The sequence below is a fragment of the Crinia signifera genome, chromosome 2 (assembly GCF_055691185.1).
Source record: "Crinia signifera chromosome 2, ASM5569118v1, whole genome shotgun sequence".
Classification (NCBI taxonomy): Eukaryota; Metazoa; Chordata; class Amphibia; order Anura; family Myobatrachidae; genus Crinia; species Crinia signifera.
The window spans coordinates 6,839,815-6,855,335 of record NC_139218.1 but is presented as its reverse complement, the minus strand read 5'-3'; the positions used below and the strand labels follow the sequence as shown (position 1 = coordinate 6,855,335).

At 51.3% G+C, this 15,521-nt stretch overlaps 1 protein-coding gene across 1 annotated transcript in view; it reads left to right on the top strand.

Moving 5' to 3' along the window:
* Positions 1 to 85: 85 nt before the first annotated feature.
* The window catches only part of RABL3 (RAB, member of RAS oncogene family like 3), a gene marked incomplete at its 5' end in the record, with an annotated part of 37,705 nt that continues 22,269 nt past the window's right edge, over positions 86 to 15,521 (top strand). Inside the window, 4 exon segments of the mRNA XM_083170641.1 lie at positions 86 to 128; positions 9,887 to 9,978; positions 10,362 to 10,491; positions 12,531 to 12,645. Coding sequence (XP_083026767.1) covers positions 86 to 128; positions 9,887 to 9,978; positions 10,362 to 10,491; positions 12,531 to 12,645 — 380 coding nt within the window.

Here is a 15,521-nt window from a genome sequence, read left to right as displayed (position 1 = left end):
CGCAGCTCAGTGCTCCTGGAACGCAGACTTCCGGTATATGCCACGCCCACCGCTCCAGGAGGGGCGGCGCTACTTGCAGTGACATGGCGGCCCTGATAGGGTGAAGGTGCTGGTGCTGGGGGACTCAGGTGAGATGATGGGGCGCGGGGTCACTCATAGGTATCACCCCACAGTGCCCTGCTCACACTCACTACCCACAGTGCCCTACTCACACTCACTACCCACAGTGCACTCATCTCACTGTCCTGCTCACACTCACTACCCACAGTGCCCTGCTCACACTCACTACCCACAGTGCCCTACTCACACTCACTACCCACAGTGCACTCATCTCACTGTCCTGCTCACACTCACTACCCATAGTGCACTCATCTAACTGTCCTGCTCACACTCACTACCCACAGTGCCCTACTCACACTCACTACCCACAGTGCACTCATGTCACTGTCCTGCTCACACTCACTACCCATAGTGCACTCATCTCACTGTCCTGCTCACACTCACTACCCACAGTGCCCTACTCACACTCACTACCCACAGTGCACTCATGTCACTGTCCTGCTCACACTCACTACCCACAGTGCACTCATCTCACTGTCCTGCTCACACTCACTACCCACAGTGCCCTACTCACACTCACTACCCACAGTGTCCTACTCACACCCACTACCCACAGTGTCCTACTCACACTCACTACCCACAGTGCACTCCTCACACTCACTACCCACAGTGCACTCCTCACGCTCACTACCCACAGTGCACTCCTCACACTCTACTCACAGTGCACTCCTCTCACTGTCCTGCTCACACTCACTACCCACAGTGTACTCCTCACGCTCACTACCCACAGTGCACTCCTCACACTCACTAGCCACAGTGCCCTACTCACACTCACTACCCACAGTGTCCTACTCACTACCCACACTGCCCTACTCACACCCACTACCCACAGTGCACTCCTCTCACTGTCCTATATACACTCCCCACAGTGTCCTCATCTCACTGTCCTGCTCACACTCACTACCCACAGTGCACTCCTCACACTCACTACCCACAGTGCACTCATCTCACTCACTACCCACAGTGCACTCATGTCACTGTCCTGCTCACACTCACTACCCACAGTGCACTCATGTCACTGTCCTGCTCACACTCACTACCCACAGTGCACTCCTCACACTCACTACCCACAGTGCACTCATGTCACTGTCCTGCTCACACTCACTACCCAGTGACCTACTCACTTTCACTACCCACAGTGCACTCATCTCACTCACTGTCCTGCTCACACTCACTTCCCACAGTGCCCTACTCACACTCACTACCCACACTGCCCTACTCACACTCACTACCCACAGTGCACTCATCTCACTGTCCTACTCACACTCACTACCCACAGTGTACTCCTCACGCTCACTACCCACAGTGCACTCCTCACACTCACTACCCACAGTGCCCTACTCACACTTATTACCCACAGTGCACTCATGTCACTGTCCTGCTCACACTCACTACCCACAGTGTACTCCTCACGCTCACTACCCACAGTGTACTCCTCACGCTCACTACCCACAGTGCACTCCTCACACTCACTAGCCACAGTGCCCTACTCACACTCACTACCCACAGTGTCCTACTCACACTCACTACCCACACTGCCCTACTCACACCCACTACCCACAGTGCACTCCTCTCACTGTCCTATATACACTCCCCACAGTGTCCTCATCTCACTGTCCTGCTCACACTCACTACCCACAGTGCACTCCTCACACTCACTACCCACAGTGCACTCATGTCACTGTCCTGCTCACACTCACTACCCACAGTGCACTCCTCACACTCACTACCCACAGTGCACTCATGTCACTGTCCTGCTCACACTCACTACCCAGTGACCTACTCACTTTCACTACCCACAGTGCACTCATCTCACTCACTGTCCTGCTCACACTCACTTCCCACAGTGCCCTACTCACTACCCACACTGCCCTACTCACACTCACTACCCACAGTGCACTCATCTCACTGTCCTACTCACACTCACTACCCACAGTGTACTCCTCACGCTCACTACCCACAGTGCACTCCTCACACTCACTACCCACAGTGCCCTACTCACACTCATTACCCACAGTGCACTCATGTCACTGTCCTACTCACACTCACTACCCACAGTGCACTCCTCACACTCACTACCCACAGTGCCCTACTTACTCACCACAGTGCACTCATGTCACTGTCCTGCTCACACTCACTCCCCACAATGTCCTACTCATACTCCCCACAGTGCCCTACTCACACTCCCCGCAGTACCCTACTCATATGCCCAATGTGCGTGGTGGTGCGTTATGTGTCCAGTGTGCATGGCGGTGCGTTATGTGTCCTGTGTGCGTGGCGGTACATTATGTGCCCTGTGTGCGTGGCGGTACATTATGTGCCCTGTGTGCGTGGCGGTACATTATGTGCCCTGTGTGCGTGGCGGTACGTTATGTGCCCTGTGTGCGTGGCGGTACGTTATGTGCCCTGTGTGCGTGGTGGTACGTTATGTGTCCTGTGTGCGTGGCGGTACGTTATGTGTCCTGTGTGCGTGGCGGTGCAGTATGTGCCCTGTGTGCATGGTGGTGCAGTATGTGTCCAGTGTGCGTGGCGGTGCGTTATGTGCCCTGTGTGCGTGGTGGTACATTATGTGCCCTGTGTGCGTGGTGGTACATTATGTGCCCTGTGTGCGTGGTGGTACGTTATGTGCCCTGTGTGCTTGGCGGAGCGTTGTGTGAGTGGCAGTGCGTTATGTGCCCTGTGTGCGTGGTGGTGCGTTGTGCCCTGTGTGTGTGGCGTTGCGTTATGTGTCCAGTGTGCGTGGTGGTGCGTTATGTGTGCGTGGCGGTGCGTTATGTGTCCAGTGTGCTGTGTGCATGGCGGTGCGTTATGTGTGCTGTGTGCGTGGTGGTGCGTTATGTGTGCTGTGTGCGTGGCTGTGCGTTATGTGTGCTGTGTGCATCGCGGTGCGTTATGTGTGCTGTGTGCGTGGCAGTGCGTTGGGTCCTGTGTGCATGGCGGTGCGTTATGTGTCCAGTGTGCTGTGTGAGTGGAGGTGCGTTTTGTGCCCTGTGTGTGTGGCGTTGCGTTATGTGTCCAGTGTGCGTGGTGGTGCGTTATGTGTCCAGTGTGCGTGGCGGTGCGTTATGTGTCCAGTGTGCTGTGTGCATGGCGGTGCGTTATGTGTGCGTGGTGGTGCGTTATGTGTGCGTGGCGGTGCGTTATGTGTCCAGTGTGCGTGGCGGTGCGTTGTGTGCGCTGTGTGCGTGGCGGTGCATTATGTGCACTGTGTGCGTGGTGGTGCGTCATGCCCTGTGTGTGTGGCGGTGTGCTATGTGTCCTGTGTGCGTGGCGGTGCGTTGTGTCCTGTGTGCGTGGCGGTGCGTTATGTGTCCTGTGGCGGTGCGTTATGTGTCCAGTGTGCGTGGCGGTGCGTTATTTGTGCGTTGCGGTGCTTTATGTGTCCTGTGTGCGCGGTGGTGTGTTATGTGTCCTGTGCGCGTGGCGGTGCGTTGTGTCCTGTGCGCGTGGTGGTGCGTTATGTGTCCAGTGTGCGTGGCGGTGCATTATGTGTCCGTTGTGCATGGCGGTGCGTTATGTGTCCAGTGTGCGTGGCGGTGCGTTATGTGTCCAGTGTGCGTGGCGGTGCATTATGTGTCCGTTGTGCATGGCGGTGCATTATGTGTCCAGTGTGCGTGGCGGTGCGTTATTTGTCCAGTGTGCGTGGCGGTGCGTTATGTGTCCTGTGTGCGTGGCGGCACGTTGGGGGCCCAGGAGGGTCAATGGTTGAATTAAGCGAGGAAGAGGGGATTGTTAGCTGTTAGGGGATCTAGGAGGAATAGAAGACGGAGGAAGCGACAGACAAGCTCTGAACTACCAAACCCTAGTAGATACGCCTGAATGGACGCAGAAACTGTGGTTAGGAGTGAGGAGCGGGGGGGGGGAGATGGCAGGGAAGGGTTCCTCTAGCAACCAGGGGAACACCCCCTCTGGCAGAGAGGAAGGGCCCAATGCAGATGGTGGTGGTAGGGGATTCCATTATTAGGAATGTTGATAGGGCAATCTGTTATCAGGACCGTGATAGGCGTACAGTCTGTCTCCCGGGTGCTTGGGGCATATCGCGGACCGGGTGGACAGATTATTGGGAGGGGCTGGGGAAGACTAAGCGGTCTTGGTGCATGTTGGCACCAATGACAAAGTCAGTGGTAGATGGGATCTAGGCAATAAACTTAGGGCGAGGAGATCTAAGGTAATAATCTCAGACATATTGCCCGTGCCACGAGCTAGGCCAGGGAGACAGAGGCAGATTAGGGAGGATAACGTGTGGCTCAGAGACTGGTGCAGGAGGAGGGATCTGAATTCCTAGAGAACTGGGCGACTTCTCGTCAGGCGCCATCTCTTTTGCCGCGAAGGATTGCACCTGAACGAGGATGGGGCATGGTTGGAAGGCTTGAGGAGATTTTAAACTAGGAGGGTGGGGGGAGGGTATAGTAGGAAACCTTATAAATGAGTAGAATAGATGGCAAAGACAGCTACATTGTGGAGGAAGCCAGGGGAAGGGAGGAAAAAGGGAACAAGGTATACGAAAGGTGTATGAGAGACACACGGCCAAGTACTAATATTGTCCATGATACGGATTTATCGTCTCAGGAACCTTCTGCAGCTGTAACAGGTAACAGGACAAGGGCAAAGGAAAGACGAGATCTGAAATGCCTTTATCTGAATGCTAGGAGTTTAACCGGTAAAATGGGGGAACTAGAGTTTTGGAGAAAGATTTTGTTCTCATAGGTATTACTGAAACTTGGTGGGATGAATCACATGAGTGCGGGCATATATGTTAAACCATCCTTAAAACCAGACATAAACGAGAGCACAATGGAGTCGGTAGAATCGGTATGGGTAGAAATCACAGGTAATATTAAAAAAAGCTTATAGTAGGAACATGTTATAATCCACCCAACATAAATACGGAGGAGGAAACAGACCTCTTAGGGGACATTATTATTATGGGTGACTAACTACCCAGGAAGGATTGGTCAGGTAGTACCTCTAAGGGAAATGTTTTATTGGATGCCCTAAATGACCACGATTTGTATCAGTTTACTGAAAGTCCAACCAGAAATATCCTGGATCTCTTGCTAAGCAACAACGGGGGCATTGTTACCAACATAACCATAAGGGAGACATTGGGGAACGGTGATCACAATATGATCACATTTTATTTAGATTTTAACAAAGATAATTATATTGGAGCCACTAGGTCCTTACATTTCAGAAAAGCAAACGTTGGTAAGTTTGAGGAGTCCTTAAAGTATATAAACTGGGAGGAATTATTTAGAGGTATGGATACTACTAAAATGTGGCAAACTTTATAAAACATACTGCTGGAAGGCACTGATGGATTTATTCCTAGGGCAAATAAAAGAACAATGTCAAAAGGAAACCGATGTGGCTTAACAGCAAAGTCAAATGTGAAATGGCTAAAAGGGGCATTCAAAACGTTTAAACAAAATGGGACACCCAAATCATTTGCCGCATATAAAGAATGTAATAAGAAATGTAAAAATACAATCAAGATGGCTAAATTAGAGACTGAACGTAAAAAACCCGCAGATAGCAAATCTAATCCCAAAAATTATACAGTTATATAAACAGGAAACGGTTAATGATGGAAAATATTGGCCCACTAAAAAATAAGCAGGGTACCCTGGTAATAGAAGGAAAAGAGAAAGCGGAATTATTCAATTGAATTTTTTGCTTCAGTATTTACAAGGGAAGAATCTTCAGCTCTCCCACAGATTAAATGCTCGGCTTTTTATTGCTCCCAAACTGTATGTTTGAGTGAGGAAATGGTCACAAATAGATTACAGAACCTAAATACTAACAAATCTCCTTGCCCGGACGAAATACACCCTAGGATACTAATATAGTTGAGTTTGGTCATAGCAGTACCAGTATATCTGATATTCGAGGAATAAATAAACTCAGGGATGGTACCAACAGACTGGTGCATAGCTAATGTAGTACCAATATGGAAGAAAGGTAGCAAAACTAACCCTGAAAATTATAGGCCGGTCAGCCTTACATCCATTGCGGGGAAAATATTAGCTGGATTAATAAGAGAGTATCCAAAATTTCTTAGATCAGGAAAAAGTGATAAGGCTCAGTATGGGTTAGTCAAAAATAGATCATGTCAGACTAATTTAAATAGCTTCTATGAGGAAGTTAGTAGGGAGCTGGACTTAAGGAAATCTGTTGATGTAAAACTGCTTGATTTCGCTAAAGTTTTTGACACTGTGCCTCATAAAAGGATATTAATGAAACTAGGTAATTTAGGGTTAGGAGATAAAAATTTGTAATTGGATTAAAAACTGGTTGCACAATCTGGGACAGAGAGTGGTGGTAAATGGCATACATTCCAGCTGGGGTAAGGTCCAAAGTGGAGTCCCGCAAGGTTCAATATTGGGACCCACCTTGTTTAATATATTCATTAATGATATTGAAAGTGACATAGTGAGTAAAATTGCAATATTTGCAGACCATACGAAATTGAGTAAGAAAATTAACTCAGGAGAGGATGTGGAAACAATACAAAGTAACTTAAATAAACTGGAAACGTGGGCGGAAAGGTGCAAGATACGGTTTAACGTTGAAAAATGTAAAGTAATTCATTATGGGAACAAAAATGAACAAGCTACTTATAGGCTAAATGGAGTTATTATAGGGGATTCTGCTGTAGAGAAGGACTTGGGGGTCATCATAGATAAAAATTTGGGTAATAGTGCACACTGCTCAAGTACAGCAGCAAAAGGAAACCGGACACTGGCATGTATTAAAAGGGGAATGGATTCTAGTGATGCCAATGTGATGGTGCCTCTTTACAAGGCATTGCTGAGACCATACTTGGAATATTGTGCTCAGTTCTGGGCACCGCACCTTAAAAAGGACATAAATGAATTGGAACAGGTACAGAGAAGGGCGACTAAGCTAGTAACAGGTCTGGAATCACTAGAATATAAAGATAGGTTACCAGGCTGAATATGTTCTCACTGGAGAAATGGAGGGTGAAAGGTGATATGATTACTATGTACACATACAGGACTGGGAATCATATGGAACTGGGACATGATTGGTCACTAACAGGCCTATACTTAGGACACGCTGCATGTACTGAGGCTCGAGGAAAATAAATTCTGTACTGAATTAAGAGGATCATTCACACTTAGGGGGTTATTTTGTTTCACTCTTTCTGACAAATTCCTTCTTAGATGGACAAAACCATGTGCACTGCAGGTGGGGCAGATGTAACGTGTGCAGAGAGAATTAGAATTGGGTGGGGTTTTACTTCAAGTGAGATCTATATTGCAGTGTAAAAATAAAGCAGTCAGTATTTACCCTGCACAGAAACAAAATAACTCACCCAAATCTAATTCTCTCTGCACATTTTACATCTGCCCCACCTGCAGTGCACATGGTTTTGTCCATCTAAGAAGGATTTTGTCAGAAAGAGTGAACTAGAATAAGGCCCTTAGAGCAGTGACATTCTGGAACTCATTGCCGGTGGGGTGATTGCAGCAACTACTGTTACTGAATTTATATCAACACTGGATGCAGCCACTGAGGGAATCCTATAGATATGACTCACGTCAGTAGTTACCAGTCAGATAGGTTGAACTCGATGGACTAACGTCTTTATTCAGCCTTAGTTACTATGTTAGTGTGTGTGCTGTGTGCGTGGCGGTGCGTTATGTGTGCTGTGTGCGTGGCGGTGCGTTATGTGTGCTGTGTGCATGGCGGTGCGTTATGTGTGCTGTGTGCGTGGCGGTGCGTTATGTGTGCGTGGCGGTGCGTTATGTGTGCTGTGTGTGTGGCGGTGCGTTATGTGTGCTGTGTGCGTGGCGGTGCGCTATGTGTGCTGTGTGCATGGCGGTGCGTTATGTGTCCTGTGCGCATGGCGGTGCGTTATGTGTCCTGTGTGCGTGGCGGTGCGTTGTGTCCTGTGTGCGTGGCGGTGCGTTGTGTCCTGTGTGCGTGGCGGTGCGTTATGTGTGCTGTGCGCGTGGCGGTGCGTGCTGTGTGCGTGGCGGTGCGTTATGTGTTATGTGTGCTGTGTGCGTGGCGGTGCGCTATGTGTGCTGTGTGCATGGCGGTGCGTTATGTGTCCTGTGCGCATGGCGGTGCGTTATGTGTCCTGTGTGCGTGGCGGTGCGTTGTGTCCTGTGTGCGTGGCGGTGCGTTGTGTCCTGTGTGCGTGGCGGTGCGTTATGTGTGCTGTGCGCGTGGCGGTGCGTTATGTGTGCTGTGTGCGTGGCGGTGCGTTATGTGTCCTGTGTGCGTGGCGGTGCGTTATGTGTCCTGTGCGCGTGGCGGTGCGTTATGTGTGCTGTGTGCGTGGCGGTGCGTTGTGTGCTGTGTGCGTGGCGGTGCGTTATGTGTGCTGTGTGCGTTATGTGTGCGTGGCGGTGCGTTATGTGTGCTGTGTGCGTGGCGGTGCATTATGTATGCAGTGTGCGTGGCGGTGCGTTATGTGTCCTGTGCGCGTGGCGGTGCGTTGTGTCCTGTGTGCGTGGCGGTGCGTTATGTGTGCTGTGCGCGTGGCGGTGCGTTATGTGTGCGTGGCGGTGCGTTATGTGTGCGTGGCGGTGCGTTATGTGTGCTGTGTGCGTGGCGGTGCGTTATGTGTGCTGTGTGCGTGGCGGTGCGTTATGTGTCCTGTGTGCGTGGCGGTGCGTTATGTGTCCTGTGTGCGTGGCGGTGCGTTATGTGTGCTGTGTGCGTGGCGGTGCGTTATGTGTGCTGTGTGCGTGGCGGTGCGTTATGTGTGCTGTGCGCGTGGCGGTGCGTTATGTGTGCTGTGCGCGTGGCGGTGCGTTATGTGTCCTGTGTGCGTGGCGGTGCGTTGTGTCCTGTGTGCGTGGCGGTGCGTTATGTGTCCTGTGCGCGTGGCGGTGCGTTATGTGTCCTGTGTGCGTGGCGGTGCGTTATGTGTGCTGTGCGCGTGGCGGTGCGTTATGTGTGCTGTGCGCGTGGCGGTGCGTTATGTGTGCTGTGTGCGTGGCGGTGCGTTATGTGTCCTGTGTGCGTGGCGGTGCGTTATGTGTGCTGTGTGCGTGGCGGTGCGTTATATGTCCTGTGTGCGTGGCGGTGCGTTATGTGTCCTGTGGCGGTGCGTTATGTGTGCTGTGTGCGTGGCGGTGCGTTATGTGTCCTGTGTGTGTGGCGGTGCGTTATGTGTCCTGTGTGCGTAACGGTGCGTTATGTGTCCTGTGTGCGTGGCGGTGCGTTATGTGTCCTGTGTGCGTGGCGGTGCGTTATGTGTCCTGTGTGCGTGGCGGTGCGTTATGTGTCCTGTGTGCGTGGCGGTGCGTTATGTGTGCTGTGTGCGTGGCGGTGCGTTATGTGTCCTCTGCGCGTGGCGGTGCGTTATGTGTGCTGTGTGCGTGGCAGTGCGTTTTGTGTCCTGATTTTGGTTCACTCGCAAAAGCAAATTCTCTCTGATGGACAAAACCATGTGCACTGCAGGTGGGGCAGATGTAACAGGTGCAGAGAGAATTAGATTTGGGTGGGGTTGTACTTCAAACTGCTATCTATATTGCAGCGTGAAAATAAAGCAGCCAGTATTTACCCTGCACAGAAACAAAATAACTCCCCTAAATGTAACGTTACATCTGCCCCCCCCCCCCCCCCCGCAGTGCACATGGTTTTGTCCATTAGAGAGAGAATTAGTTTTTGCAAGTGAACCAGAATCAGGCCCTGTGTACATGGGGGTGAAGCATGAGTTGCAGAGGATGACCTGTATATATTTGGGGAACTCACAGCTATAGCTCCGTCTCCTTCCTGTTTGCAGGTGTTGGGAAATCTTCCCTCGTCCATCTGCTGTGTCAGAACCAGGTCCTGGGTAACCCTTCGTGGACGGTGGGCTGTTCCGTGGATGTCAGGGTGAGCTGGAAGCCATATGTGGTCTACAAGGACCTCTAACAGTTCATGTTTGCAGACCTGCACCTGTGCACCTGCCGATTGGTCTGGAGAGCTTGACCTGTTAGGGGTCCTACAGGGCCGTTGTACAGTGTGTATATAATAATACATTGCATGCCACGGGACAGCGTACTTACACACAGGTGTAATGCTCTCTCCCATCCATTCCCAGCAGGGTCTGCTCTTCCCACTTACTGTATTAGGGAACAGTCCTCACTGGTATGACCCCCCTCAATCTGCCATTGCCAATGGTGGGATTGGGATGCATTAGATCGGTGGGGGGAGGGTTTGTGACACATTAGTGGGGACAAGTCCCAGCCAGTGACCCTTCCGGCTTTTCTTCTCAGCTTCATGAGTACCGGGAAGGGACCCCAGAGGAGAAGACCTATTATATTGAGCTGTGGGACGTTGGTGGATCCGTGGGCAGTGCCAGCAGCGTGAAGAGTACCAGAGCCGTGTTCTACAATGGTGTCAATGGTGAGACCCTAACACGGCACATGAGGCCTTGCGTTGTAGAGGAGCCATCACAGACGCGGCTGATATACTGTGTGTGGGTGTGTAATATATATATATATATTTGTCACACAACTGTGTTTACTCATTTTTAAATCATAATGACGACAGAAACTAACCAATTGACCCTGATCAACAATTTACATACCCTGGAGATTTTGGGCTGATAACATGCACACAAGTTGGCACAAACAGGTTTGACTGGCTACTAAAGGTAACCATCCTCACCTGTGATCTGTTTGCTTGTAATCAGTATGTGTGTATAAATGGTCAGCTAGTTTCTGGTCTCCTGAAAGGCCCTTGCATCTTTCATCCAGTGCTGCACTGACGTGTCTGGATTCTGAGTCATGGGGAAAGCAAAAGAATTGTGAAAGGATCTGCGGGAGAAGGTAATTGAACTGTATAAAACAGGAAAGGGATATAAAAAGATATCCAAGCAATTGAGAAGGCCAATCAGCAGTGTTCAAACTCTAAGAAGTGGAAAATTAGGGATTCTGTGGAAACCAAATCACATTCAGGTAGACCAACAAAAATTTCAGTCGCAACTGCCAGGAAAATTGTTCGGGATGCAAAGAAAAATCCACAAATAACTTCAGCTGAAATACAGGAATCTCTGAAAAAAAAGTGGTGCGGTTGTGTCAAGATCCACAATAGGGAGGCATTTGAAGAGAAATGGGCTGCATGGTCAAGTCGCTAGAAGAAAGCCATTACTACGCAAATGGCACAAAGCATACTGCTTACAGTACCCCAAACAGCACAGAGACAGGCCTCAACACTTCTGGAACAAAGGCATTTGGAGTGATAAGACCAAAATTGAAGTTTTTTTGCCACAACCATAAACGTTGAAACAAAGATGGTAACTCTATTTGGAGAGGAGTCAACAAGGCCTATGATGAAAGGTACACTATTCCTACTGTGATACATGGAGGTGGATCACTGATGATTTGGGGATGTGTGAGCTACATAGGCACTGGGAACTTGGTCAGAATTGATGGCAAGATGAATGCAGCATGTTATCAGAAAATACTGGAGGGAAATTTGTCCTCATCAGCCCGGAAGCTGCGCATGGGACGTACTTGGACGTTGATACAAAACACAAGGCCAAGCCGACCTGTCATTGGCTACAGCAGAATAAAGTGAAGGTTCTGGAGTGGCCATCTCCGTCTCCTGACCTCAGTATCATCGAGCCACTCTGGGGAGATCTCACACCTGCAGTTCATGCAAGACAGCCCAAGAGCTTACAGGAACTGGAGGCTTTTGCCAAGAAGAATGGGCGGCTTTACCATCTGAGAAACTAAAGAGCCTCATCCACAACTACCAACTTGTCATTGATGGTAAAGGGACAATACACGGAATTAAGAACTGGGGTATGTCAACTTTTGATCAGGGTCATTTGGGAAGTTTCTGTTGTCATTAGGAGTAAACACAGTTGTGTGATAATAAATGGCGTCACCCACCCACTGACCATGAGTGACAGAAACGTGTGTGAGTTATCATTCATATTCTCTGACAAATGGCCAGAAAATCACACATTCTGCTGCTCGGGTGATGTAAGCTTATGAGCACAACTGTATATATATTACACACCCACACACAGTATATATAGATAGGAGCCAAGGCAAGGGTGGCACTCAGGAAACAAAGTTTTCGGAAATATGTACTGTATATATTGGCGCTATACATTATAAATATATACTAGGATAGAGGAAGCAGGAAGTGATGTCATGGCTGCTGCTGTAGAAGTTTATCGGCCTGTGCCGACTGTCTGGGGCTCCCCCAGATAATCCCAGTGCCCCAGCTCTCCCTAGTCACTATACAGCCCTGCGATTCAAATGCCGCAAGTGGGTGGAGCTATGGTCGTGACACTCGAGCAGCAAAAAATATATACGTGCTACATCAGGAGGGGGTTTCTGGGTACTGCATGTCTCCCCTGTAACACTGTCACCCCCGTCCCACCCGCGTTCTACACCCCAGAGAATGAGACGTCACAATGTGTCTTCCAGGAATCATCCTTGTTCATGACCTGACTAACAAGAAATCTTCCCAGAACCTGTATCGCTGGTCACTGGAGGTGCTGAACAGGGACATGCAGCCGACGGGGGTGCTGGTGAGCAACGGGTGAGTGTGCCAGTGATCCACGGGGTTAGCAACGGGTGAGTGTGCCGTGAGCCACGGGGTGAGTGTGCCGGTGAGTAACGGGTGAGTGTGCCGGTGATCCACGGGGTGAGTAACGGGTGAGTGTCCTGTTGAGTAACGGGCAAATGTGCCGGTGAGTAACGGGTAAGTGTGCCTGTGAGTAACGGGTGAGTGTGCCGGTGATCCATGCTGTGAGCAATGTGTGAGTGTGCCGGTGAGTAACGGGTGAGTGTGCCGGTGATTTTGCTGGTTAGCAGTGGGTGAGTGTGCCAGTGAGACACGGGGTGAGTAACGGGTGAGTGTGCCGGTGAGTAACGGGTGAGTGTGCCGGTGAGTAACGGGTGAGTGTGCCGGTGATCCACGGGGTGAGCAACGGGTGAGTGTCCCGGTGAGTAACGGGTGAGTGTGCCGGTGAGCCACGGGGTGAGTGTGCCGGTGATCCATGCTGTGAGCAATGTGTGAGTGTGCCGGTGAGTAACGGGTGAGTGTGCCGGTGATCCATGCTGTGAGCAATGTGTGAGTGTGCCGGTGAGTAACGGGTGAGTGTGCCGGTGATTTTGCTGGTTAGCAGTGGGTGAGTGTGCCGGTGAGACACGGGGTGAGTAACAGGTGAGTGTGCCGGTGATTTTGCTGGTTAGCAGTGGGTGAGTGTGCCGGTGAGACACGGGGTGAGTAACAGGTGAGTGTGCCGGTGATTTTGCTGGTTAGCAGTGGGTGAGTGTGCCGGTGAGACACGGGGTGAGTAACAGGTGAGTGTGCCAGTGATTTTGCTGGTTAGCAGCTGTGGGTGTGTTTCCTTCTCCATCCCGCATCACTCACTGTCCCTGAGATCCCGTTATACTCACTCCATACCTTCTATAAGACACACATTGATTGTTATATAACAGTAGTCGTACCCTTGTATATAAACATACAGGGAGGTATACAGGTACTATACAAGGGTATCTGTGTCCCCGCTCCCACAGGGGCTATGACCGGGATGGGGGACCCCACTGATCACTACCCTGTATGTTACTGCTCCCACAGGGACTATGCCCGGGATGGGGGACCCCACTGATCACTCCCTGTATGTTACTGCTCCCACAGGGACTATGACCGGGATGGGGGACCCCACTGATCACTCCCTGTATGTTACTGCTCCCACAGGGACTATGACCGGGATGGGGGACCCCACTGATCACTCCCTGTATGTTACTGCTCCCACAGGGACTATGACCGGGATGGGAAACCCCACTGATCACTCCCTGTATGTTACTGCTCCCACAGGGACTATGACCGGGATGGGGGACCCCACTGATCACTCCCTTTATGTTACTGCTCCCACAGGGACTATGACCGGGATGGGGGACCCCACTGATCACTCCCTGTATGTTACTGCTCCCACAGGGACTATGACCGGGATGGGGGACCCCACTGATCACTCCCTGTATGTTACTGCTCCCACAGGGACTATGACCGGGATGGGGGACCCCACTGATCACTCCCTGTATGTTACTGCTCCCACAGGGACTATGACCGGGATGGGGGACCCCACTGATCACTCCCTGTATGTTACTGCTCCCACAGGGACTATGACCGGGATGGGGGACCCCACTGATCACTCCCTCTATGTTACTGCTCCCACAGGGACTATGACCGGGATGGGGGACCCCACTGATCACTCCCTGTATGTTACTGCTCCCACAGGGACTATGACCGGGATGGGGGACCCCACTGATCACTCCTTCTATGTTACTGCTCCCACAGGGACTATGACCGGGATGGGGGACCCCACTGATCACTCCCTGTATGTTACTGCTCCCACAGGGACTATGACCGGGATGGGGGACCCCACTGATCACTCCCTGTATGTTACTGCACCCACAGGGACTATGACCGGGATGGGGGACCCCTCTGATCGGTCACTGTATGTTTATCCTCTGTGTCCCCGCTCCCACAGGGACTATGACCGGGATGGGGGACCCCTCTGATCACTCTCTGTATGTTACTGCTCCCACAGGGACTATGACTGGGATGGGGGACCCCACTGATCACTCTCTGTATGTTACTGCTCCCACAGGGACTCTGACCGGGATGGGGGACCCCACTGATCACTCCCTGTATGTTACTGCTCCCACAGGGACTATGACCGGGATGGGGGACCCCACTGATCACTCCCTCTGTTACTGCTCCCACAGGGACTATAACCGGGATGGGGGACCCCTCTGATCACTCTCTGTATGTTACTGCTCCCACAGGGACTATGACCGGGATGGGGGACCCCACTGATCACTCCCTGTATGTTACTGCTCCCACAGGGACTATGACTGGGATGGGGGACCCCACTGATCACTCTCTGTATGTTACTGCTCCCACAGGGACTCTGACCGGGATGGGGGACCCCACTGATCACTCTCTGTATGTTACTGCTCCCACAGGGACTATGACCGGGATGGGGGACCCCACTGATCACTCTCTGTATGTTACTGCTCCCACAGGGACTATGACCGGGATGGGGGACCCCACTGATCACTCCCTGTATGTTACTGCTCCCACAGGGACTATGACCGGGATGGGAAACCCCACTGATCACTCCCTGTATGTTACTGCTCCCACAGGGACTATGCCCGGGATGGGGGACCCCACTGATCACTCCCTGTATGTTACTGCTCCCACAGGGACTATGACCGGGATGGGGGACCCCACTGATCACTCCCTGTATGTTACTGCTCCCACAGGGACTATGACCGGGATGGGGGACCCCACTGATCACTCCCTGTATGTTACTGCTCCCACAGGGACTATGACCGGGATGGGGGACCCCACTGATCGGTCACTGTATGTTACTGCTCCCACAGGGACTATGACTGGGATGGGGG